Source organism: Anguilla anguilla, chromosome 9 (genome assembly GCF_013347855.1).
Source record: "Anguilla anguilla isolate fAngAng1 chromosome 9, fAngAng1.pri, whole genome shotgun sequence".
NCBI classification, from domain to species: Eukaryota; Metazoa; Chordata; class Actinopteri; order Anguilliformes; family Anguillidae; genus Anguilla; species Anguilla anguilla.
The window spans coordinates 31251598-31278200 of record NC_049209.1 but is presented as its reverse complement, the minus strand read 5'-3'; the positions used below and the strand labels follow the sequence as shown (position 1 = coordinate 31278200).

At 45.3% G+C, this 26603-nt stretch overlaps 1 protein-coding gene across 2 annotated transcripts; it reads right to left on the bottom strand.

Moving 5' to 3' along the window:
* Positions 1 to 2267: 2267 nt before the first annotated feature.
* On the bottom strand, positions 2268 to 25690 carry LOC118235421 (mitogen-activated protein kinase kinase kinase 11-like). 2 transcript variants are annotated; one of them, XM_035432724.1, is made up of 10 exons: positions 24405 to 25690; positions 12992 to 13172; positions 12348 to 12496; positions 11933 to 12108; positions 10854 to 11094; positions 10026 to 10142; positions 7357 to 7525; positions 7048 to 7154; positions 6187 to 6687; positions 2268 to 4484 (listed from the first exon to the last, which is right to left on the bottom strand). In XM_035432724.1, the coding sequence occupies exons 1-10, from the start codon at positions 25156 to 25158 to the stop codon at positions 4105 to 4107; spliced, it is 2775 nt and encodes a 924-aa protein (XP_035288615.1). In that variant the 5' UTR covers positions 25159 to 25690; the 3' UTR covers positions 2268 to 4104. The 2 variants fall into 2 exon arrangements, with proteins under 2 accessions (XP_035288615.1, XP_035288616.1); XM_035432725.1 differs by having other exon boundaries at positions 24957 to 25690.
* Between the last annotated feature and the right edge of the window lie 913 nt (positions 25691 to 26603).

Sequence of the window (26603 nt, the reverse complement as noted above, 5' to 3'; positions counted from 1 at the left end):
GCAGCAACTTCCCAGCCAACATAAAACATCATGACAATGTTACTGGAATGTTTTGTCAATGTTATTCTGCATTAGCAGGATTATACCCGTTTCATATTTGATTATACCGTCCCATCCCCCCCCCCCCCCCCCCACCCACAGCCTTAGACAGCTGGCCCAGTGACATAAGCAAAGACCTAAAGTATCAGCAGTGACGAAAAGAATACAAAATGGCATCGCTATCGCGTGTCATCAGTTTCTCACTGCGCTGGTCAGGCTAAGCAAAGTCAAGCAAAGTGTGCTTCTGTCAAGAGCCATGTCTTGACTTGTTAAACATGTCTGTAATACCAGTACACAGAAGCTCTGCCCCAGATACCTGATAACTGCACCAGGCATATTATTCCCTATCAGAATATCAAACCCTGTAGATATGCTGATTTCCTGGCAGCGGGGAAGTGAGATGCATGTTGTATGAGACTTGGCCTGGTCCTGTAGATCACTGAATTTAGCAGCACCAGTAATCCCTGTGGAAGGTGAGATTAGGCCCTTTCTTCATAAAACATCTTGGAGTAGACATGCTAAGATCAGTTTAGCCTTTTATGTGATAATGGATAAGGTTATAACTCTAGCTCTTCTCTAACATTGGGACCCAAATTTAATACCGTTCAAGTACCCCCCCCCCCCCCATAGCTGTGGGCCCCTTGAATCGCCAATGCCCACTGGCAACGCATAGGGAAAAAAAAGGTTCTTTGGCTGGTCTCCATAGGGGAACCCCTTCTAGTTCCTTATGGAGCCCTCTATGGTAGACATCAAAAGTGTGGAAGCTCCCAGACTGAACCATTTTGCCTGAACCCTTGCACTTAGATAGGGCTCCTCTACGGAGACACAGAGGAGCCTTTTTGGAAGCCCTTTCGTCTGAGAGAGTGGCAGGGATAACCTGGTCCAAGATCAGCGCTGCGATTGCGAGATCACAGGCCCGGGCCTCGATAGGATCTCAGCGCTGTCGCCAGGAGCCTGCAAATTGCTCTGTGCTTTTCACAGCACACTGCAGCCTGAATTAAAGTGCGCCGAGTTGCTTTAGTGCTGTTTCACAGACCCACCGCGAGCCAGCTTTCTGTCTGCCCTTAATTCACTTAATTAAGCAGCGAACCGAAGGCCGCGCGTCGTGAAAAAAAGCGTGGGTGGGCGTGCATCCGCACGGCAAAATAAGACCAAGGCGAAAGAAGTTTCTGCAGATTCACGCTTCTGAAGGTACACACGCTCCTCAATAACTTGTGTCCGTCTCGCCGTAAATTAAATCAGTTGAGATTTCAAGGGGAGCAAATTCATGTTCAATAAAACACATCTGATTGAGTCATTTGACAGGCTGACGGATGTTTTCATTTATTAACAGTCCTAGAAGCAGCTAAAATTGAGCTGCGCTGCCTGAAGGTTCCCGCTTGCTGGCCAGCCACTGCTCCCTCAGTGATGCCATATCTTATCAGAGGACGCCTTGATGGCTTTAAACCCGGGGGGGTCTTCGATTGTACTCGCAACCCCCTCCCACGGTCCGCGATCGCAATCTCCCCTCCTCCGGTCCGCAATCGCTGGTCCAGGATCACATTCTTCCCTCTCAGTCCGCCTGCACAACCCCCCCCCCCCCCCCCCCCCCCTCACCCTCCCACACAGTTTCACAGTTTCACTATCGCTACCACACCACACCACACCCCACACCCTACACCCCATTGCGATATATCTGCTGGTCATCATAGGGGCAAGTTATTTGGGGGCGGTGTATCTGCAATATCGCCAGCAGACCAGCAGGCACTTGTCTCAGTTCAGCTCAATTAGTTTTTCCGACTGCTTTATGTCCTACGACAACTGGTTAAAAAAAAATGCACCGCTCTACAACATTCTGTACCATATCATATGCTTCTCTTTTTGAAGCCAGCAAGCCTTTTCTCCAGGCAGGTCTAGCAGATGACCCCTCTGATTGGCGTGCAATTAGCAGCTTCATTAAGTCTAATCGCGGGAACTCCGTTTGTGCTGAACCCAGAAAAAAGACAATGAGGTATCAGGACCAGGGCAGGGAAGCACGGCATTAAGCATTAAAAACAGCTTTACCTCCCGCCTCTCTGTCCTCCTGAGAAAAAAAAACAGCAATTCATTTTTGTCCCCTGTAGGGGTCATGAGTCTCTGGTCTTAATCTCAAGAACCATATATTCTGCTATGCTGAAACTCTACACTACAAGGGACATTCAGTAAAAAATAAAATGATAATACATTTTGCAAATATTTTCACTGCAGTATGTCATCCAAGACACTTGTACTATGTCAAAAAAAGAATTTAATACTTTATTCTGTTGGGTCTTAGGAGGATATTCTTATGTCAGCAGGAAGGGAGCTAATGAGGAAAGTGGACGTGCTCCCATTTGAAGAGGCCCTTTTAAAGACACGGTGGTATTTACGGACCCTGTTTAACAAGAGGAGAGTCTCTGTAGGCCTGCCAGTTTGCTCACCCAGATAACGTGCTGGGTTTCAGACCAGTGACACGCACCACGGTACAGCGCTGAATTCTGCCTGTGCAGAGTGCAACCAGCAGGCTGTTTAATTGGCTGGGGCTTTGCCAAGGTAAAGGGTGCAACTGGAGAAAAAAAATAACAAGAATAAAATTAAAATTAAAACTGAGTCTCATCTCACTGGACTTTCACTTTGGCATTAAAATTTTTCTATTTTTAATTGTTTAAAATCCAGATTATACTATCAGGACTATCATATAAAAAAATACAGAAACACTAGGCCCCCGAAGAGGAAGACCACAACCATACTAATTAAGGCTTCATACACAAGTTGCTTTAAGGCCGACTGTCGAAGCTGCCCTGGAGGATTCTGGGTAATGAAGTTCCCTCAACTCTAGACAAATTGTGACAGATGACTCGGTGCCAAACCTGTGCAAAGCCTAGATTTTTGAGCCATGAGCACTTAGGTAGCCAACTGTGGTCCTGATGGACAAAAACACTCCAGAAATGAACACCTGTTTTAAACCTAGAACTGTAGGAGTGCCTACTTCCTACCCAGAGCCAATTTAGTGTGAGCACTAGACATCCAGAGACTCATGAACAACACAAGCCTGAGGTCCAGGAGAACAGCTCATCCCTCAGACTGAAACTGAGGCTAAATAAGCAACACTGTGGACAGCATGTCTCAGGGCAGAACTATATCTTTGGCAGATAATGGAATGTACAAAGTCTTATTCATCTATTTTTTTTCTGTTGTTCTCAGTCGTAGAAAGTATTATTGCTAAAGTTTTGTCCGTAGTTTCCAACCACTCCAAATTTATCAGATGTTAAGGCCTGGGAAAGTGGGTGCAAGCAGAAGGTCTGACGCTTGATCAGGTAGGGTTTTAGGTCCATACCCCGATTACTTCCCTCAGGTGATGTATGGGGTTGAGAATTGTTTTTTAAATCTCATACATGATGGTGAAAAGAGAGTGACAGTTAGAGGGATGCACACTAGCCCACTGTTTTTTTCACCTCTACAGCCACAGTGCTGTGTCATATCTTGCATTTGGTTACCCAAGCCACCTGTGATAGTAAAACTGCAGAAGCATACAGTACACACGGATAAGGTAACTTAGCCACCTATTGTGGCTGATAACCACCATTTCATGGTTATGTCCTGTTGAGCATAAAGACCTCTCAAAACACAGGTCATGTGACACAAAGTTGACATGAAGGAGACGCAGGTATCTTTACAGCAGGATGTCACAGGTGACCTCCGATGGTTCTGATGTCAAAGAGGTGTGGGATGATTACGCAGGCCTGTGCTACATTCCTAACTGCTTCAACTTAAACACCCCGGCATAGACTGCGTCACCTGGATCTTCTCTCCGTTTTAAAGTTAGATTGTGTGCAGAGTTTGGGACCACAAACTCAGTAGGTGAAATAAGGAACAGATTCACACTCAGTTGTGCTGGTCCTTGGTGGCTGGACCTGGTCAGACCTGGGCATCTCTGAGCAGTGTAGGGGACGTCCACAGGGCGAAGCTTCTTCTCTTTGGCGGCATCTTAGGACGGGCTGGCTCTGGCCCCGCCCACAGCCCTGCCCACATCCATGTAGGAGGAGTCAGAAGGGGAAATCAGGGGCACTATGTGGGCGGAGGGGGAGGGGTTGCCATGAGCAGCGCAGGGGGTGGAGCAAGAGGCACAAAAGGGGGGGAAAAGGGATCAGAGGGTGAGGGGGGTCTTGGGGTCCAAAATGGCTCCACCCCGCGGGCAAAAGGGTCATGGTCCGAAGCAGGAAAGGGGTCACAGTCAGTGAGGAGGCAGTTAGGGGAGCACCAGGGGACTCCCGACTGCCCCGTAGAGATGATGCTCCAGGGGTCGATGCGGGACCGCAGAGGAGACGGGCGGGGCCGGGGGATCACACTGACCTCCACCTTGGGGCTCTCAGGCTGGGGGTAAGGTGGAGGCATCCAGTCGTCATCCCACGCTGAGGAGTCCTCCAAAAGAATTGGGAGGTCCAGAACTGTGGGGAGGCGGGTAGGGGGGAGAGAAGTGGAAAGGCAGGGGTGAGTCAGGAAAGCATCGTGGGATTGATACCACATTTCTCCTGCAGGTCACTTAACCCTTTAAGGTGTAAGATCACAAATATGCAATTGGAATGTTCTAAACCGAACATCCTAATGCAGATGTAGCAATCACTACTGGTAATTAAATGCAATGGAGTTCTAGAACACTGACTTACAATTTAGAAAGAAAAAAAAAACATTCCAAAAAACCTACTCTTCAGAGCGTTAACCAATCTATTACATTGCATAGTGCCGTTCATAATCTTCACAAAGTGTAGATAGATTTATAATAACAGCCCGGTGAAGGTTGGCTCGGCAGTACAGACAATAAGGCATGCCACAAGTATGAAGCCAAGCACATGAAACATGATACAGGAGCTCTATGTGGCCATAAACCACCATAAAGCAAAACGCTTGCATATACAGTAAGAAATATATTATATTTAAAGAGGCACATGAAACATGATACAGGAGCTCTATGTGCCCATAAACCACCATAAAGCAAAACGCTTGCATATAAGTGCTATATTATATTTAAAGCGGCACAGACAGTCTTGCCCTCTTCATATAGTTTTATGCATTATTTAGATGATGAAGAGCAGAGGGGATTGCATACAGAGATAGAATCACAGCGCAGAAAGTGCTATGGTGGGCGAACCAAACCCCCAGATACAGGGGGCGATTAGCATTATGTTGGCTGAGTCGGCTGCCCCACATGGTCTCCCCACATATACCTGCTTTATAGTGAGATAACGCCAATACTTCAAAACTGGCAATCATGTATGTTATATGTGCTAGCATCTATTTTATCTTACAATTTGTCATACATCTGGTATGAACACTTGAACAACGGGGTCATTTGGAATTCTAGTCTCTTATAACCACGTATTCTGCTTTTCTTTCTCTGAAGAGTAATCAGGTAATATATACACATACAATCTGTGGAGGAACATTGATGTACAAGCTGCTTTGGAGTTACTTGAAGAGTATTTTCATGATTTGCACCATGAACTCCCTAAGGCCCCCTACAGACATTATCTGTCCAATATCTCAAAAATCCTTCCTCACAAACAAAATCTAATTGAAATCATACGGTAAAACTGAAATAATATCAAAAACCCCAGAAAGTGAACAGTCCTGTAAAACCACTTCTAGCACCATTAAGAACATGAGTCTATCAATGTATCACAGCACTGTTTCGTTGAGCACAAGTGAAAACCCTTGTTCTTCTGTTCATTCTGACACTCTCTTAGAAACATTTTCCACTGAAGAACTTAATTCTTAGTGGTGATAGAGCCTGACAGGCAGTTGCAAAGGTGGGAGGGGGGGGTGGTTATTTCCCCTGTTTCTTGTCTTATAAATTGAAATACTTAAAGTCTCCAATTAATTCTAGCCCTCTTGTATCACTGACAAGCTCAATACAATCAAGACAATCCATGTATTTTTTTAAAAGGAGCTTGATACAGTGTAACTGGGTAAACTGCTTTCAGGTTCATACTCGGTTCAGTTGACCAGTCAGTCTGTAACTCTGAAGATTGTATAAATGAACATTATTTTGGCTCATTAATTTGTGCACCTAGTGTCATACTCAGTTATATAGAAACACTAGGCGGAGGGGGGTCTTTGGTCTCTTTCTGGAAAAGCAGCGTGGACTCTCACCGAGTTGGGAGAAGCGCAGGTCGAGCCCCTCCAAGGACTGCCACGCCCTCATCTCACCAGGGGGTGGCTCCACGCCAGGCCCGGGGGGGTGCCCGTCGTGGCAGAGGGGGAGCGGGGGGGTCGCGGGCACAGGCTCACTGCCCGGGGGGGTCAGGATGAAGTCAAAGAGCGGCCGAGGGAGGGGCCCAGAGTGGGAGAAGGTGATGAGGTCTTCCTCTTTTGGGGGGCCATCCGGTGTGAGCTCGAGTTTCAGGTGCCCCAGGTGCAGGCCGTTGTTTCTGGGGGGCACGGCGGGGGGCGTCTCCATGCAGCGGCCTAGAGCCACCGCGGCCAGCAAGGCCCCGCCCTCCAGCAGAGCCCTGTGGGTGCAATTCAGGAGCCCCCCAACGGAGCCCCTTGGGGACCCAGCGGGAGATTGGAAGGGCCCGTGTGGGGTGTCCTCTTCACTTTCAGGGTCCCCCTGAGGCACACCAGTCCCGGGGGGCTCCTTTAAAGTGAAACCTGTGAGAATACAGATGAAGGACATTTCTTAGATAGATACTGCCACCTTTTCAACAGTACCCATTATTATACAATGACATTCTTAGAAGCCTATTAAAACCGTACTCCTGTTCCACTGGTTAGTGATACTTTTTAAGAGGCAGCAACGGGGCAATTAACTTCTTTTTTTTTTTTTGCAGAAGATAAAAAAATTATTCTTGATATGCTTGCCATCAGTCTGACAATGGCATTGTGCCCAGCTTGGAGTCAAACCTGTAGCCCTCTACTTACAAGCTTAGCTCCTTGAGAGAGAGAGCTGGAGGATGATTGGGCAGTTTCATTGTGATAAGTCAGTGTGTGGAGTCAGGGTAGGGGGTGTACCATTCAGGGAAGATTCTGGCGTGGGAGGTCTGTTCTCCGCAAAACCAGCCTTTATGTCATCATTCTGACTGCTGTCCGTCTCCAGGGGTTTGGGTCTCACACACAGGCTGAACCAACACACACACATGCGTGCATGCACACACACGCACACAGACACACACACATGCGCATACACAATACAATACACACAGACCAACAGAACACGGGTAATTAGAGTAAGCACATGTCGTTTTACACTGCATAACTGAATTCAGAAATGCGTGCGGAGTGCTTTTCAGAGAAGGAAGTGATGGTGGGGGGGAAGCATACCTGCTCTCCTGGGAGTTGAGGTGCAGACATTTGGGCCTGTCGGGGGTGGGGGGGCCTTGAGGGCTCCAGTGGGGGCTCAGCCGCTGCTCCCCATTGGGCTGTTTACTGGGTGGGGCCTCTGGGGGCCAAACGGAGCCAAGGCCCCAAGCCCTGCTGCTCTCACTGGGGACTGGAGGGAGGGAGGGGGAGGGAGTGAAAGAGAGGAGAGAGAAAGAGGAGAGAATAGACAGAAGGAGAAATAGGAAAGGAAAGACAGAGAGAGAGAGAAAGAGGAGAGGAGAGAGAGAGACTTTTTATCAGACACAAAGAGCATTTCTGCTTTACAGAACCAAATAACAGCTTTAACACTAAACCTGTATGGTGTTGTTTATGTTGTATGTGCGTACACTGTAGTGTGTATATCAATTATTTTTTATTACGATTATTTTTATTAATGAAATTATTTTTTGTTATTACTGTTGCACACAGTGCATGTCATGCCAATAAAGCACCTTGAAATTGAAGTTAAAATTGAAAGAGGATTAGAAAGAGAGAGAAAATTATTTTGGCACACAGTGAGCTAAATTTGATGCACAGGGACAGAACCGAGATCAATAAAGAATTTTATTGCATAGGCGACTAGTCAGCTTCTCCAACTACCTTGACTACCTTGATTGACTGAACAAACTAAAACACTTAAAATTAAGTTGCGCCTATATAACTGAATTAAACAGAGCAGGACAGGGACAAATAAGCCAGAATGATGTTTCCTTGGGACAAGCGTTCTCTCCAGGCTACACATACGGTTTCCACAACTGAGTCCACAGTTTTCACGAACAGCAACGTGGAAACAGAAGGACAGAAGGATATAAACATTAAGATTAATGCGCCTTTAACATTTAAATTAGGGAAACAGGGTGAGTTACCCATTTAGACCCTTGGGGGTCTATCGTGGGGGATGATCCGCTCTTACAGCTTTCTATCTGAATGAGCCAAAAAAGTACTAAAGGAGGGTGGAATTTCTGCTCCCCTTTTTGTTAAAAGCTAACGGAATCCATCATTCACCCAGCTCTACTCTGAGGCAGCAAGGTGAGTAGGCTTACCAAACAATATTTTGCTAATTAGGACAAAAATGCAATTAATTAATTCAGAGTTCTGTAAATCTCATACATAAAAACTATAAACAATGCATCCAGAGCAGAATTGGGCCAAGATCCACAAATAACAATAATTCTGAAGAGTTCAGTTGCATTTTGGACACATCCGAATAACAGTGACTCCCCTCATATTGCTGCAAAGCCCTGTGAGCAATAAAGACAGTCCTCATCCTGCTGGTCCCAGAGGTTCAGTTCACTAACACCACCTGACGCCTTACAACCTCACGACCATGAACGCCTTTCAGAAGTCAACCAATTAAGAGTTAACCAAATTCCAAAAAAACCAAAGCAAAACCACATTGACTGTTGGGAAACGCAAACACAAGAAGCACACAGCAAAATGCAGTGCAATCTGACCCTAAAGAAACCATTTGGCCACTGTGGCAAACAACCAGCTACTGATTTTTATTTTTTTTTAAATGAAAGAAAACATTGACGATTTAAAGATTGAGTGCAGCACTGACTGGCCATTGAGCAGAGCTTACACTGCAGTACACAGCAGGCCTGTCTGCCCACAGTACACAGCCTGTGCTCCCACTGCTGTCAGGGAGCCATAGCAACAGAGCTACGCTTTATAACAGTCAGAGAAAGCCAATCCGAGTACCCCAAATGTATACAGATCTGCCTTGAGTTTAAAAGTATTCAAAATCAGCAGCAAACTTTGTATTAGAGTAAAAGAGAAACTGTATCACAGGCACAATATATAATCTTATTTCACACATGGAGAATTACTCAACATGAATCATTAATTCATCTGTTTTTCCTCCTACACCGTATTATTAATGACTGTTGTTATATAGAATTTTTATTAAATCTGCTTCATTCAATCCATTATTTCAGTGCTGTTATTGCCTTTTTTTGTTTGTACGACGCATCATACAATGTTGTGTAAATTTATCTGTGCTTTGGGAATATAAAATTTATCCTGTTGGGACCACTGAGGTCAGTGACTGGCTGAAATGTGGATGAAGAATGGGTTGCTGGGTAGCTCATCCTGTAAAGGCACTGTTCTAACAGGACACAGACGGATCCCACAGCCCCATGCACATTTGGCACAAGCGTGGCCCAGGCATGGGAGGGGCTCCGTCAGCTGGGATGACAGTGTCTCATGGTTGTTTGGTTTTTTTATTTGTTTTGTTTGCAAAAGGTCAAAAGACTAATCTGTCATTGGCCCACTGAGAGAAGATATTACTGTGTCCATCAGATACACTAATATTTGTTCTGCACGTGTAAAGGTGTATTTGAAAACACAAAAACATATTCCTCCAAGACCCTTAATTCTGAGAAAGACTATTTCCTGTAGTATACCCAATATACACTCAGACTAAATGACTTTATCTTTAAAACTGTTTAATTTACATTTATTATCCGGGCAAAAGAATAAAGCCCTCCCCCATATGGAGGACAATTAAAACTGTAGCAATACTGCATAAAGGATAAAGTATCCAGTTTAAAAAAAGTGTGACAGAGAGGGGGGAAAGAGCACTAGCTCTGGAGAGAGGGGTGTAAGGATGCAGGGAAGGAGTGACTCACGCTGGATGGCCCGGAACCGGGGTCCGAAGGTGGGGGACAGGCCCGAGGCCAGATCCTGAAAGTTCTGTCCCTTCTCCAGACCTGGGGACGCCTGCACTGTGATCTTGTGGATGAAATCTGAGGGTGAAGAAAGAGAGGATGAAGACAAAACAAAGACAGAAAGTATGCGTGTGCGTGTGTGTGTGGCTGTGTGTGTGTGCGTGTGTGGGTGTGCCTGAGTGTGTGTATGTATATGTGCATGTGAGTGTGTACATGTATGTCTGTGTGTGTGTGAGGCTGTGTGTGAGTGTGTATGGCTGTGTGTGGGTGTGTGTGTCTGAGTGTGCGTGTATGTGTGTGAGCATGTGCATGTGTGTGTGTACGTATGGCTGTGTGTGTGTGTGGTAGAGTTTTATGGGAGTGTGTATGTGTCTTTCTGTGTGTGTATGTATGACTGTGTGTGTGTGGTACTGTTTTATGGGATTGTGTCTGTGTGCGTGTGCTTGTGTATGTATGACTGTGTGTGTGTATGTGTGTGTGGTAGTGTTTTATGGGAGTGTGTGTGCGCGTGCCTGTGTATGTATGACTGTGTGTGTGTGTGTGTGGTAGTGTTTTATGGGAGTGTGTACGAGTGTGTGTGTATGTATGACTGTGTGTGTGTGTGTGTGGTAGTGTTTTATGGGAGTGTGTATGTGCGTGTGTATGTATGACTGTGTGTGTGTGTGGTAGTGTTTTATGGGTAAGTGTATGTGTGTGTGCTTGTGTATGTATGACTGTGTGTGTGTGTGTGGTAGTGTTTTATGGGATTGTGTACGAGTGCGTGTGTATGTATGACTGTGTGGGTCGTACCCTGAGGCATGCTGATCTTGTCGCTGTTCTTGCCCTTGAGTTTGTGCTTCTTGAAGGTGCCCTTGCGCTTCTTGACGTTGGGCTTGTCCTGGTTCATGTGCAGGATGAGCAGGCTGAACTCGCGCTCGAACACGTCCTGTTCCCTCTGAGCCAGCTGCTGCTCCAGCTGCCGCAGGAACTCCTCATGAGACTTCTGCTCCAGAGCAGCCCTCTGGAGCTCCTCCTCCCTGCACAGCAGCTCCTACACACACGCATGCATTCAAGCACGTACGCACGCGCACACACACGCGCACACACGCACGCACACGCACGCACACACGCACGCATGCAGGCACGCACACACGCACGCGCACACGCACGCGCACACACACACGCACGCATGCAGGCACGCACACACGCACGCACGCATGCAGGCACGTGCACACGCATGCACACACACATGCATGCACACGCACGCATGCAGGCACGTGCACACGCATGCACACACACACGCATGCACACACGCACGCGCACACACACACACACACACATGCACATATACACACACACACGCACATATACACATGCACACACATCAGTGTACACAAATACAAATTTACACATATGCATACACATTCTCATAAATATGAGGACGGAGTGTAGCACAGTGGGTAAGGAACTAGACTTGTAACCGAAAGGTCGCAGGTTCGATTCCTGGGTAGGACACTGCCGTTGTACCCTTGAGCAAGGTACTTAACCTGCATTGCTTCAGTATATATCCAGCTGTATAAATGGATGCAATGTAAAAATGCTATGTAAAAAAGTAGTGTAAGTCGCTCTGGATAAGAGCGTCTGCTAAATGCCTGTAATGTAATGTAATATACATGCACATTCACATTATAATACACTAAATCTTGAATGGACCCACATCTGCATGTATACACCCACACACACAAATGCACCACAGACACAACGCAACCAGAAATGTAGACTTCAGGTTCATTAAATTCCACAGACATGCTAGCCTCTCTCCCCACCTCCTTCATTCCCTCTTCCTGTCTGCCTCCATCCCTCCCTCCCTCCTTCACTCTCTCCCTCACCTTCTCCTTGGCTCGCAGCTCATTGAACATGTCCTGTATCTCCAGTTTCCAGTCCTCCTGCAGGGAGTGGAAGGAGTCCGGTGGCATTTCCTCCAGCACCTGCTGCTTCAGCGCTGTCAGCTGAGCCAAGATGGTGGCAAAGCTGGGTCGGTGGTGAGGGTCCTGATCCCAGCACTCTGTGTCAACAGCACCATTATACATCCATCCCTCCATCCACTTCCCATCCATCCATTATGATCAAACTCATTACCAATACTAACAGTTTAACAGTGTTCCCCCGGGTTTTGTGTGCCTGGATGTAAGTTACATTAACTGATGTACGGTATTATATCTAATATGCTCTGGCTGGAGTACAGTAGGGGATGAATTATATTTGATGTGCAGTGGTGGTAGTATGGTAAGAGGTGATGGTCACCTGCCATCAGCTGTGCAAAGGGCTCAGGGCAGGTGGAGGGGATGGGCAGGGTCAGCTTGTTGACGGCCACGCCATAGGCCACAGCCAGACCATCAATCCCCCTGTAGGGCACCTCCCCCGTCAGCAACTCCCACAGCAGCACGCCGTAGCTGGGGCGAGAACGACAGCATGCATGAGCGTCAGAGTCACAGAGCACACAAGATGCACTGCCCGGCCCTGTCCTGCCCTGCCCTGTCCCACACTGCCACACACTGCCCTACCTCGCCCTGTCCCACCCTACCCCATCACGCCCTGCCCTGCGCCACTTCACCTATTCTGCCCTGCCCCAACCTGTCCCACCCTGCCCCACCCCACCCTACCTTGCCCCACTTTACCTGTTCTGCCCTGCCCCAACCTGTCCCACCCTACCCTGTCCCACCCTACCTTGCCCCACTGTACCTGTTCTGCCCTGCTCCAACCTGTCCCACCCCACCCAATCCTACCTTTCCTCACCCCACCCTGCCTCACCTTGTCCCACACCACACCACTCTGCCCCACCCTACCCTGCCCTGCCACACCCCACCATGATCCGCCCTGCTCCGCCCCACCTGGCCCTGCCCTGCCCTGCCCCCACCTGGCCCCCCCCCGCCCCCCCTTGACCTCACCTCCACACGTCGCTGCCCTTGGAGAAGGTGGAGGACTTGATCACCTCCGGAGCCATCCAGGCGTAGGTGCCCGCTGCGCTCATCTTAGTGGTCTTGTGCCACTCGCGGGCCAGCCCAAAATCTGTGATCTTCAGAGTCTTCCCCTCCATCCTCTCATTCTCTATCGCCTGAGCCAGGAGGACTGGGAGATGGGGGGTGTGTGGGGGGGGGGGGGGGGGTGGAGAAAATGCAGAGAGATGGAATGTTAGTTTTGCTTTTCAGTGCAGACCAAAGACATAAGATATACACATTTGCTTTGGAATCTCTACTTTAGGGGATGAGCCTTGGTCATTAAAGTAGCTATGTCTAAGATATTGGATGCTGACAAATTAGGGCTACTGAATATAGTTACAATAATTATACAATACAATTACATGTATGGTAATGTGTGGTTTACTCTTTAAAAAGGATAAAGATCCAAAGACCAAGCTTTCGGCCCCTTTCTCTTTTAAATTCTGACATTGAAATCTTTGCTGAAGTCTTTGCCCTCTGTATAGAGCTATGGCACAATATTCAGGCATATCAGCATATCTCTCTCTCTGTCCAGATAATGTTTTGCTATCGCAAACTGTTGAGCATACCTATTCCCCACTTACTCAATATTATTTATGCTTTCAGACTTCTGTGTGCAAGATTACTAGGGGGAAATCATCTCTATTACACCTCAACAGAGAAGCAGGCCTCCAATCTGGACATTCCTATGGTAAAACTTTTCTTATGCTGTACATTGGGGTCTGAATTTATCCTTATTTATACAAAACCATAACACATTATTACACTAACATTTATAAACAGATAAAGTCTTATTTGGGGAGAGAAACTAAACTCCAAAATTCCCTGCAAGGTTAGCGCATCTATTATTAAGTCAAATGTTTTACCACGTATAAACTTAATTAGCTCAATGCTTCCCTCATCGCCTCCTGCACAATAATATTGGAAGAAAGCGCATTCTCTAGACTCCAAATTCATATTGAGCAATAAAACATCCACGTGTTAAACTACAAAGAGGAAGTCTCAACGAGGAGGGAAATGATCAGGAGGCGTTAGCTCGCCTTTAAACTGGATTATTGATCATTTGGACTCGTTTATTTTTGATTCGTTCTCTTTCTGCCTGGCTCAGACAGGAGGCTCACATTGCGTGGCACTCCATGGAGGAGGGAATTGTTTACCCAATCAGACGCCAAGATCTGATCTGCTTTAATGTGTCAATTATTGCAGAAAGCAATTTGGCGTCATGACTGCCAACCTAATTTCTGTACGGCACTCTGCCGAGAAATTATGCAAAATCAATTTCAAATAGTACCGTTACGCTCCTTTGTACTGATATATTCTGCCTGGGGGGGTCATCCTATAATGTTTGCTCAATGGAGCAATAGGGCTTGGGCTGCCTTTATTAATTCTGTGACATAAAAGCTCAATATAAATCACCTGGCACTTCTTTTTTTCCCCTCTTCTTACGACTGCACAGTGCCATGTACGGTGGGAGGGGGGACTTACAGACTAATCCATTCCATAAATTATTACACTTAAGGAGTGGAACTAAAGGATTGGTGCCAGAAATGTATTGGGCTTAAGGGACCTTGCAATCCCATACCAATCACTCAAGCATGGAGCAACCATGTAGTCCCTAAGGATGAGCGCTATTGTCAGCACGTTCGGGAGAACATTTATGTCTCCTCCAGGAATCCAGACCATGAAATGATATGCTGTAATATTACGCACGGAACATATTTAACTTCGAGGAAAATATTTAAATTTAAATTGACTCAAGCTCCACGTTGTTCTTATACCCTTAGGGTACTCCTGGTACCATTTTTTCATACGGTTTGAGTGTGTCCTGCAGTATATATCTTTTGGGAAATAGTATCAAATAACATATTTTTGATTTGATTCAGGAATATTCCATTTACTTTCACATTTATGTCGCAATATGACAGTTATTCTGTAAAGCTTCTGGTTGGCTGTAGTATGTATGTCATTGGAAGTCTCCACATACACACATATGCACACACTTGTGTGTTTGTGTGTGTGTGTGTGTGTGTGTGTGTGTGTGCGTGTGTTCAATGTCATATTATTACTTCTTCTGTTCCTGTCGCTATCTTGGCAGTTTGTTCTCAAAATGATAAAATATCAGAACACTGATCACAAAAATGGCAGCATTTCATTAACTGTTTAATTACATTTTATTAAATACAACTGTCATTCAATGTGAGTTTCGTGCAAGGACTTCAGAGGATGCTGCCTGCATACAGACACATACAGCCATTCACTTGATGTTTCATGAGCACATGAGGGAATGGCTCAACCTGTGTCAGGAAATTTGTATTACAAAATATCCGTGTGGGAGGGAAACAGACAACGGCCTCTATTATAATTCCCACACCATTGCTTTGGAATGCAACAAATATGCAAGGCTGCAATCACACTCCCTGTCTGCCAGGAACTCCACCCCATCTGGTAAGGAGTGGGTGATGAAGGTATGAAGGAGAATCCGTTTTTTGTCATTTAAGATGATTAACTCATCACAAGAGAAACAAATTTCAATTCGGAAAATAGTTTTCCTCTGTGTTGTTTCTCTCAATATTTATCGATCACATCCCCCACAGACCTATCTTAGGAACCGCATGTGTGATGTCACAATAGAACAGAAGGCCTGTGGTCTAGGAAGGTTCCATTGCGCAACTCTAGCACAGAGCCCTCAGGAACAAGCCCAACCCAAGCCCACACAGCTCCAGAAAAAACATTACACTGCAGTTACAACAGGAGTCCAGTAAAGAGCAGATCTTGTGCATAACCATTAAGCTGCCACGGAGAGCTATTCACTCAGATACAATCCCCAAGTCATTAGGAACAACAGCCAAGGGGGACCTGAGGAAATGTTGACTTCTGCTACTGCTGCCGCTCTTCTCCCAACTCTTGCAATATGCTCCATTTCTTCTAGAAATGTATTTGGAGTTATGTACATAAATTGATATTTTAAATTATTCCGGCATTTCTAAAGTTGCATGGGACAAAGGGAAAGGGGCCTCTAGAGAAAAGCCATATTCATCTTTACGTAGAACCTGTTCTGTGTAAAAACAAGTGAAACTTGTCTATGGGCACGGTCAGAGCAAGAGAGTAAATTAGATACACACCCAAACATTTCAGGGGTTCCCGTCAAACAGCTGGGCAAGGACACAACCCTGCAATTCCAGGGCAACATCCCTAAAATGCCCACATCTGCTGTAGCCAAAAAGCACTGTCTGGCAGTGACTGTTCCGCCTTCTGTGGTTTATTCTTACGATACATATTTTTACACTCACACACACACACACACACCCACACCACACACACATGAATACACACACACACACCACACACACACACATGAATACACACACACACACACACCACACACACACACATGAATACACACACACACACACACCACACACACACACATGAATACACACACACACACCACACACACACACATGAATACACACACACACACACACCACACACACACACATGAATACACATGGATCTGTTCTCTAAATTTGGCGATCACAGGGCTCTATTTTTCCCCAGCTGCCACAGATGCTGCCTGAAGAAGGAAAAGCTGAGCAAGCAGCAACTGCCAATACTCTGCCAGCGCTTACGTCCTCTAGTGTGACAATCTCTTTACTGCAGCTCACTACCAAGGGAGCTGCTACCTCAGCGAGCAGGTCAGCAAGCGACTGGCCAAGTGGTGGGTGAGTAAGTGAGTGTGTGAACGAGTGAATGAGAGAAAAAATGAGCGAGTGAGACAGTGAGTGCCGTACCCATTGTCCCAGTGGCTTTATTGTCCTGTTGAGCTGTTTCATTTATTCATAGCTCAGAGACTATCACTACCGACTCTTATTCACAGCTCAGAGACTATCACGACGGACTCTTATTCATAGCTCAGAGACTATCACTACGGACTCTTATTCATACCTCAGAGTAAAGGCATGGTCACCTTCCCAGCAGTATTGTCTATTTATTTATTTATTTTTTTAAAGGCTATTAAAAACAACATGCAGGCATCCACGACAATGGCCGTGAAAAGTAATTCAACCCGTTTTAATCTAGCAAACTCAGCAAAAGTTTTCAAGAATCCTCAAGAGCGTACACTCTCAGAAATTCTCTCAGAAGGTACAGTTGAGGTACATTTTTGTTCACTAGGGAAAAAAATTCCCAAATGTACCCTGAAAGTACAAAAATGTTCTATTTAGGTCCTAATAAGTACCTTTAGCAAGCAAAGAAGATATGAATGGCTCAGGGAACAGTTTTATGTGCCTATAGAGTACCACCCCAGTGAGAAGCATTTGTGCTTTTTCGCACCTATTTTTGAGTGTACTCAGCATAAGGGTGTCTGGAGAGGGAAAAACACAAAAACTGTGCTGCCCACAGCATGCTCTCCTGAAGCACACTGATAACAGTGAAGTCACTGTACAGGTTAACAAACAACAAGGCTGCTTCTGCCTCGACCACAATGTTTTGGAGTTTGCTGTTCAAAACAAGGCTATCACTCACCACACTAGGGCTTCAGTATACTTACAGTATATCATTACCTATAATACTGGTTATTTCTGACCAATAAAAGGCCATATCCAGCAGGCTGTAGCTGCTGATGGACTTCTCGTAAATACACTACAACCCAGAAGCAAGCGTGAAATTTGTGGAAGCGTGTGGTTGGTTCACCATCTAAAGGGACAGTTCACTTTCTGGGGCTTTTTGATAGGTCAGGTTTAGTGTGCTGTTTTTGATTGGCCCAAGATGTTATCAATCTTTTCATAATGTATATACATTCAGACTGAGGAGAAATAAAAGAACTGTGCCCTTCTCGCAAGGGTAGCAAAAGCACAGATGTAGCTTAAGGACCTGGGGAAGGTAGCAATTTTCATGAAAGGTTGGGGAAGGTAGCAATTTTCATGAAAGGTGTAAATACTCCCTCTCTCATGAAGTGACTGTGCAGGGCGCACACTCTCTCTGAAGAAGGCACGTGGGCTCTGCCAGATACACTCTCTGGAGGGAGGGATTTTTCAGGAGCTGATAAGAACGGATATTTCATGCCCCAACCACACACACCCCGACTCTCCCTCACCCCCCACCCCCGCCCCTTCCAGGACCTCTCTTTGCCTGTGAGCAAGGGGAGAAGGAGGGGGTGGGTGGGGGGGCTTTCCCAGGCAGTCTCCCCCGGAGAGAGAAATATTCACATGGGGGTGTGGGAGTTGGGTTGCACTTATGGAGGGGATGAATGGAGGCATGGTTGTGAGGGAGTGGGAGGGTTCCCACTGATAAGTTTCAAGACAAGTGTGGTGCATGCCATTCTTCCAAACAGGGTTTCCTGAATCCTACACCAAACAGACAGGACCAGCTACTCCATCAGCTTCTGCCAGGCAGTACTAATTAGCCTGACTAATAAATTGTGACTAAAATACGGTCAATTCCAAAAACAAACTAAAATACCCCCATCGCACAGTCAGTACCCCATTCACATTGCATTCACAAATGCTTGGCTCAAGGAAATTAGGGACCTGTTAATTGTGGGTCAAGCAGAGGTTAACCTCTGGGGTACCAAGATACAGAAAAAAATGGAATATTTTGTTTTTCACAAGTTGTAAAGATCATTAAAGAATACTTTTTGCGCTAAACTGGGCACATTCAAGTTCCAGCTTAGCTGCATCCTCTAAAACTGAAATCTGGATGCATCGTGGTCATTTGATCCCAGATGATAACCCTGTCATTCTGACCAAACTCACAAACTGGCTCTCTACATCTAGCCACCTGACCATCACCCCACCAGTCGATTGGCTGTTCAATCACTTGTATTCTGTCCATCTTTCAAATCCCTGGTTCTGTAGGTTCTGCATCCAGCTAAAGCTGGAGACCTTAGTGCAGTGACCCAGAGTGGGATGCTCCACTCTATGGTACATAATGAAATTTTGACTGTGCAAGGGCCAAACTATGGCCCAAAGTTACATGGGATGACCAGAGGTGGAAAGCCCAGGGGTCAGTAAGTAAAAGTCCTACACTGTGTGTCTTCTGCCCATGAATGTGTTCTACTTCCTGGCTGAAGAATTGTGCTAAATAGGGCTTCCTGAGGTGGCTGCCTGGAGGTTTATAAAGCTCTACAGTTAGGCTCTATGGGCACTGGGCAAAAGAAGCTGCTGTAGTAATGTACCGGATGCTTCTTTACTTCTAGGAAAACGTCAACCACAGGACCACAGCTCTGGGCAAGCTTTTTGCCAGGAAGAGGCCACCATCTCCGCAAGTGCTTGGCTGGGAATTTTCCCATGCTTTCCCACAATCTGTGCATTTGTGTGTGTGTGTATGTGTATGTGTGTATAGCCTTCTCAGATCTACATTCTAAATTCTGTGAACTGAAACCTCTCCAATCCTTCGGTTTCCAAATGATGCAGAGCCGTTTTCTGCCATGCCATGCATGCTGGGTATTGTACACTTTCCCTTAATCAATTAGTTTGGCCATGCTGTGAATAGAATTCAGTCTTGGAACCTACTGCATATCTACCATTATCTGCTGTATCTATCTTTCGCTAGAAAAGTGTTATCAAACATGTATTCAAGCTAGCTGCAAACTTAAGTCAATTTGCTTAGTCGGTTTTTTTGCTCTATTGAGCAGATTTTAGGAAGGCTTTTCAAGGACATTTAACAATCTGCTCAAATCCTATAATTGAATAGCGAGTCAATCTGTAGTTGACCATTTCACATGAGCACAAATTCACTGAAGAGGCAAAAATGCATTAAAATTGAAATAAAATTAAATAATTCAATGCAACTCACTTGTAAGAGCTACCCATGGTTATTTTATCAAGTAGAATATTATGAGAAGGGTTCAGCACTTTCAAATAAATAGAAAAGGCAAATGTACAAAAAAACATATTTGTAAATTACATTAATGTTTGTTAACAAATCAGTGAACAAATGCGTGTTTGTTTTTTGCACAGCTTTTAACAAAGAGTAGCAGTTATATACACATAAGGCATGTTACAGTGAAATTGTCTTACTCAAGTAATTCTTTTCATGACCATTTCTACTGCACACACCACAATGCCACAGCGCGCCTGAACTTATTGTATGTGTATTGGCCACCTGGAGGCACAGTCCACTGAACTGAAACATAAAATGAACTCATATTTGTTTTCAAGAATCAAAGTTGTTCTGCTTCACCGCCAATGCATTATATAAGTTTATGGCCCAAAAATGTTGCTGCTTCCAAATGAACATGTGAAACATAATGACCTATTTCAGGAGACGGTTTAGTGATTTGGCAGGAATAAAATAACAGGGTTACAAGCAAGGAGATGTTCCGAGCCTCAGTGGCTTCACCTTGACTCCTGTTTAGACTGTGATTTATATTTACATATATTTTACTTTCACTTTTTTTTCAAGCAAGTGATATTGCCATCTGCAGAAACAGCATTTGCTTTAGCCACTATTTTGAATAACAGACTCTTATTTCATGTATTTGAAATGAGGCTGCAGGACATTTGGTATGCAAAACTGAACTTCAAACTAAATTTTTACTTATATTTGGCCATTTATTATGCAGAAAATAAAATTGTAATTAACTGATTACATGGCATTAATAGGCATTATATTACATTACATTACATTTATTTGACAGACGCTTTTATCCAAAGCGATGTACAAAACATGCATTTCATGATCATAGACAACTACTAGACACAGGTTCAGTAATATACAATACTTAATTTGTACAGCTATTTCTAGCCAAGAACACAGTTTAGTTCACACAATGAACACTATTCAGACCTAACCTCTGCAGAGCCAACTAGGCAGAAGAATAAGCTACAGTATTAGAACAAATACAAATTACCAAAAAGTGCTGGGATGGGGCAGCATGTAACAAGTGTCATGAAAAGGGAGGGGGGATTTAGAGTGAAATATACAGCGTGGTGGTGGTTAGTCTAGGTATAGTCTGAAGAGATGAGTCTTCAGGCCACGGCGGAAGATGGGTAGTGAGGGGGAGGTTTGGAGAGGGATGGGGAGTTCGTTCCACCACTGGGGAGCTAGGGTGGAGAAGCTCTGTGATCCCTTTGGTCGGGTGGGAGGGGTTACAAGGTGATAGGCTGTGAATTCCATGAATATTTCATGATTTTACTGTGCCAAAAATTATTCTTAGAAGCACAGTGTTCTGTTTTCACGTGCTAACTATTTAAACATCACTTAAATAGGAACAATCCCATCCCATCATTTTCATCAATACATCTGGACTATTCTGACATCCAGTATTATTACACCCAGTTTGCACTGCGTCTTCACCTTTTTTTTCTTACAGACCTCTTAATCAAGGACAACTCTAAGATAACGGCCAAAGGTCGTTCCAGTCATATCACGTTAAAAAAGCACCTCTATTAAAATCAATCTCATCTGTTTTCATTCAGTCCCCTATTTTTAAAGCCTGTGCTGCCACACCTGTCCCTCATTTTCTGCACTGTAGTCCACCAGCTGAGATGAACAGTCATTGGAACCATACACCATACGCCAGCAGCCATACCACCATGCACTCTGCTCCTGCTGACAGGCTGAAGCTAAGCAGGTGTGGGCTTGGTTAGTACTTGGATTAGAGACCACCAGGGAATACTGAGTTGCTGCTGGACGTGGTGTTGGTGGGCCTGCAAGGGGCAATCTTCCCTCTGGTCAAATAAAGCCCAATTCCCCAGTGCAGTGACGGGGACACTGTGCTGTAGGAGATGCAATCTTTCGGATGAGACGTTAAACCAAGGTCCTGACTCACTGTGGTCATTAAAGATCCCATGACACTATTCGCAAAGAGTAGGGGGTTCCCTGGTGTCCTGGCTAAAATCCCAGATCTGGCTCTCGCAAAAAACTTGCCACCTAATCATCCCGAGTTAATTGGCTAAAAAGTGTTCTCTCCCTCCAGTGGAGCTGCTCAGTGGCCAACAATAGAGGATTGTGGTTGTACTGGGCAGTTACCAGGTGTGAATGTGTATGAGTGTGAAGCAGCGCGTTCCTGCAAAAGAGCATCCATGCTCAGCGAACCTACCCTGGGTAAATAAAGGTTAAATGAAATACACTTCATCCACCACAGCTCAGAAAGGTAGACAATGGGACATTCATTTAAGCCACTGGATCTCATTTGACATATTGGTTTGCATGTTTCTTTGATGGTTTTGATATCTCCTCCCCATGAAGGCGCATTCTTCTAAGTGAGCATCATGACTCCTGTAAGGGGAACTTGGACAGGACAAAGAAGACTGTGTCCGGCCACTGAAGACTCCAGACGCGGACGCCTGATGACACAGACCGGCAAAGATCAGATCTGGAACTACAAGACCCAGCCTGCCCTACACACTAGGTAAAACCCAACCGCCTTTACCAGCCGAGACATTCAGGAGCCCACCTTTGAGGTTTCTGAGATCAGCATCGCATGGAGGTGCATTCTCAAACCAGTGAGGCAAACAGTGAAGAGAGTCAGGATAAGGAGCCCAAGGACTAAGGGGACCTGCCCTATCAATGATTTCACCCGAAAGGCATTTGAAGTGTGTACAAAAACAGGAAAAAAACAGGGCAAAATAAAAACAGCACATTGCTCACTAGGAAAACACTGCAAGCGGACAAGTTTCAGCAGGTCTGGGACAAAGACATTTTTTTCCCAAAACAGGTCTAGGAGAGATGGGACTGATACCATCTCCCTGTACAACAGAGAGAGATTGTGCTTTCCTCCTCTGCTGCTTGACAGCTCAAAACATACCAGCTGAGAAAGGCTTAAACAAACACATACAGCCCGGCCGCCCACTCTGGGGGGGGGGGGGGGGGGGGGGGGGGGGGGGGGATATTGTTGATATGAGTGATAATACTGAATATTGCATCTTGCCCTCTGAACATGTAACCTAAAAGACAAGCCTGAATGACACCTTCTAATCAAAAACTCTTGTGCTCAAGTAAACCCAACACCCTAAGAGAAATGCACTGTGAAATGCTCTCATGCATTTCGAAGGGAAAGAACGATTAACGATGCCGTAGTGTTCATTGCAGTCTAATGCTGAAGATGCGTTCAAATCATAGCTTACGCCACAAGACCCCTGTCAGTTGAGCTGAGCTGACGGCAAGTCGCTGTGTAAAGAACAAGAATGTATCAATTTCCTCAGGGATAAAACAAATAGTCGTTCGTTTACAAATTCACAGATACAATCCAATGCAACACTTCGACGAGTCATATTCTATACTCAAGTTAGACCCCTGAAGTTTTGCTCATGCTTATACGGAAGCTATTTTCTGCGCGTTTCGCCTTCTGTCTGAAATGGGGCGACAGGCGAGTCTAAAAGTGCGTCTATAGGCAGACCTGCAGACATATTTTGGCGCAAGCTTTCACATTTCATTACATTTTGGCACATGATAAATGTTCTTATTCAATGTCACTCATCAAGTGGGGAACGTGTTGTGTTATCATCAAAATATAACACGTTAAAGTACAGTAGTACCACCGAGAGGGTACACTAGGCACGTTACTTACCAGCAGCTATGCAAATGAGATAATCAAACCAACGATTACCGCTGTCACGATAACAATAGCGTCATTATGCTACAACACTGCCTGGCCAAAAAAAAAAAGTCGCCGTTTGGAATTTTTTGGACAGTGCCCACTGTACAAGCCTCTGGAGGCAGTGTTATGATCTGGGGTTGCTTCAATTGGTCAGGTCTAGGCTCAGCAACGTTATGCGGCAATAAAATGAAGTCAGCTGAGTACCTGAATGTACTGAATGACCAGGTTATCCCATCAATTGATTTTTTTCTTCCCTGATGGTACGTGCATATTCCAGGACGACAATACCAAGATTCATCGGGCTCAAATTGTGAAAGAGTGGTTCTGGGAGCATGAGGAATCATTTTCACATATGAATTGGCCACCAGAGTCCTGACCTTAACCCCATTGAAAGTCTTTGGGACGTGCGGGAGAAGACTTGGAGTCTTCAATACAAGATCTCGGCCAAAAATGAATGCAATTCTGGACGAAAATAAATGTTGTGATGTTGCATAAGGTTGTCGAAACAATACCACGACGAATGCGCGCCGTAATCAAAGCTAAAGGCGGTCCAACGAAATATTAGAGTGTGTGACTTTTTTGGCCAGGCAGTGTACTAAGCTAGCATTTCATTCGGGGCAGATCTACTCGTTCTTGTATAAACCTAACGGTTAAGCCAAATAAGTAATACTGTCTAAATGATGCAGATTAACATAGGCGGCATCATCTGCGCATCAATACCACGGTGCATTGTAAATCACACATAGGGTACATATTACAACGCACCAGACATGTTTTCCCGATGTTTTAAATATCTAAAAGCTACTTGCACAGACTTACTGTTGTTAGACTTCAGATCCCGGTGAATGACGGGCACTATCGCCTCGCTGTGGAGGTATAGCATACCCCTCGCAATCTGCACAGCCCAATTAACCAGGACATGCGGGGGTATGCGGCGCCCAGCGAGCGCCCGGCTCAAGGCGCCACCGGAGGCGTACTCCATGATGAGACACAGGTTCGGTTCCAGTAAACAAACCCCTTTCAGTGTGATGATGTTCGGATGGTCGAGCATGGCAAACAGCCGTGCCTCCTGCAGCACATTCTGAGCCGTTACGCTGATGTCCTCGTCCGGGTCCTGACGCGCCGCTTTCACGGCCACCAGCTCCCCTCTCCAAGTGCCACGGTACACTTTTCCAAATCCGCCTACCCCTATCACCTCCTCCAGGCTGAGTTCCCGAAAGTCCAGCTGTTTGGGTTCGAAGACCCCAACTACTGGGCTAAGCTCCCCAACCACATCCGGAGCCTGTAGCTGCCCATAGCCGCTGGGATTTAAAGAGACGTAGTTAGACGGAAAGATACCCAATTTATTGTTAACCTTGCCCGCCCACCAACCTTCGTCGCCCGATATCTCCGAGTCCAACGACAGCACCTCCACCAAGTCACCTTTGCGGAGCGTAAGCTCATCCTTCCCGCTGGCCTCATAGTCGAACAAAGCCGTCCATACCGGGTTTGTGAAGCTGTCCGCTTGTGACTGTTCAAGAGCTTTCCAGCTGGATAGTGGGCTGCGAGCAAACATGTTCTTTAGCGGCTCCATGTAACTGTCGCACCTTTTTTTGGTTTCGCTGTGCACGGAACTGAAAATGAAGTATTTTAAAGCACCGCTGTTCTCTTCCGTTCCTCTTAGGTCTCTCGAGGAAACAATATGCGTTCGGAAGCCAACTGTACAGAAATGCAAAAATAACTTTTCAAATGAAAACCAATCTGTTGTCCGTTTTTCAAAATTTCACGCTGATACGTGCGATGCCCGTGGCTTTATTTTAACTTACAAACACTAGACGAAAGGGCAGTTTAAGCGGACACCCGCGTAGAAAAGAATCGAGAGTCATTCAAGCTTCAGTGTGTAGGCTATCCACATTTAAATTTATAGCCTAATTGCAAAAGGTGATTCTGTAGCCAAAAGGAATAGCCTATTGCTATTTCCAAGTGTGAGTCACGAAGTATTTAATTTAGATTTTAACATTCGCATCTCGTGTTTGTAGGCTCGTCCTTCAATTCTTTCAATTCTTCTTTCTTTCTTTCAATTATGCCAAGAGCGCATTTCCACTAGTATATCCCCCCGTTCCAGCAGTCCCTTGTCAAGCATCTGTGACTATTCCCCGTGTCCGCTTACATTCATAAATGAGGATGGAATTTCTTTTTTTTTTTTAACAGGAAAAGAATATCTCTCTCTCTCTCTCTCTCTCTCTCTCTCTCTCTCTCTCTCTCTCTCTCTCTCTCTCTCTCCCTGTCTCTAGTTTGTGTGCCCGCTTGACAATTTTCGCTTGTCTTACATATTTATTTACATATATATTTAATTAATTTATATGAGGATCAGCAAAGTCATTGCAAAAGCAGTTTATATTTAAAACCTGAGGTGTTTAGGGCATTGAAATTGAATTTGGCACTTTACGTCCAATAGGGCAAGGAAATGTGGTGACAGTGTTATTTTGGAAATTTTTCTAATTTCTCAAGAGGGAAGTACCTTTCTCTTACTTCCCTGTATTTTCATGTTTTTTTTTTTTTTTGTGATGAGCAGCTACTCTTGAGGTCCTGACCTAATGTATACTGTAAGTTTTAACAGTCATTGTATTTAAATAAAACTATATTTAAAACTATTGTGGCAACAAAATCTGAAGAATGAATGCTTCAATGTGGTATTATTTACATATTCATAAAGTAATAATGAGAGGAAGGAGCATGGACAACCAGTTCAATGATACATGAAGTGAATCAGGCTTCTGCGGGAAATAGAATGTATAACTTCATGGGCTCTATCCAACAAAATTAATTATTGGGATCTGACTATTCAAGGCAATAGTTCTTAAAGATCTCTGATTGTTTCTCCATGCCAATGCCCCTCAATCCTGTTAACCCAAAGTTGATGAGCCATCAACTAGACAAGAATGATGAAATTGTTTCCAAGTGCTAGTGACTGGCAGAGATTGCACCAATGGTTTAAAATCTGCAAACAGGTCAAGAAGTACTTGAGCAGTGGGTTGG

Coding starts and splice junctions, on each gene's coding strand:
- LOC118235421 (XM_035432724.1), bottom strand. CDS start 25,158: ATGGAGCCGCTAAAGAACATGTTTGCTCGCAGCCCACTATCCAGCTGG. Junction 11,095..11,932: donor AGCTGCGAGCCAAGGAGAAG/GTGAGGGAGAGA, acceptor GCGTGTGTGTAG/GAGCTGCTGTGCAGGGAGGA. Junction 7,526..10,025: donor CCGGTTCCGGGCCATCCAGC/GTGAGTCACTCC, acceptor CCCTCCCTCCAG/TCCCCAGTGAGAGCAGCAGG.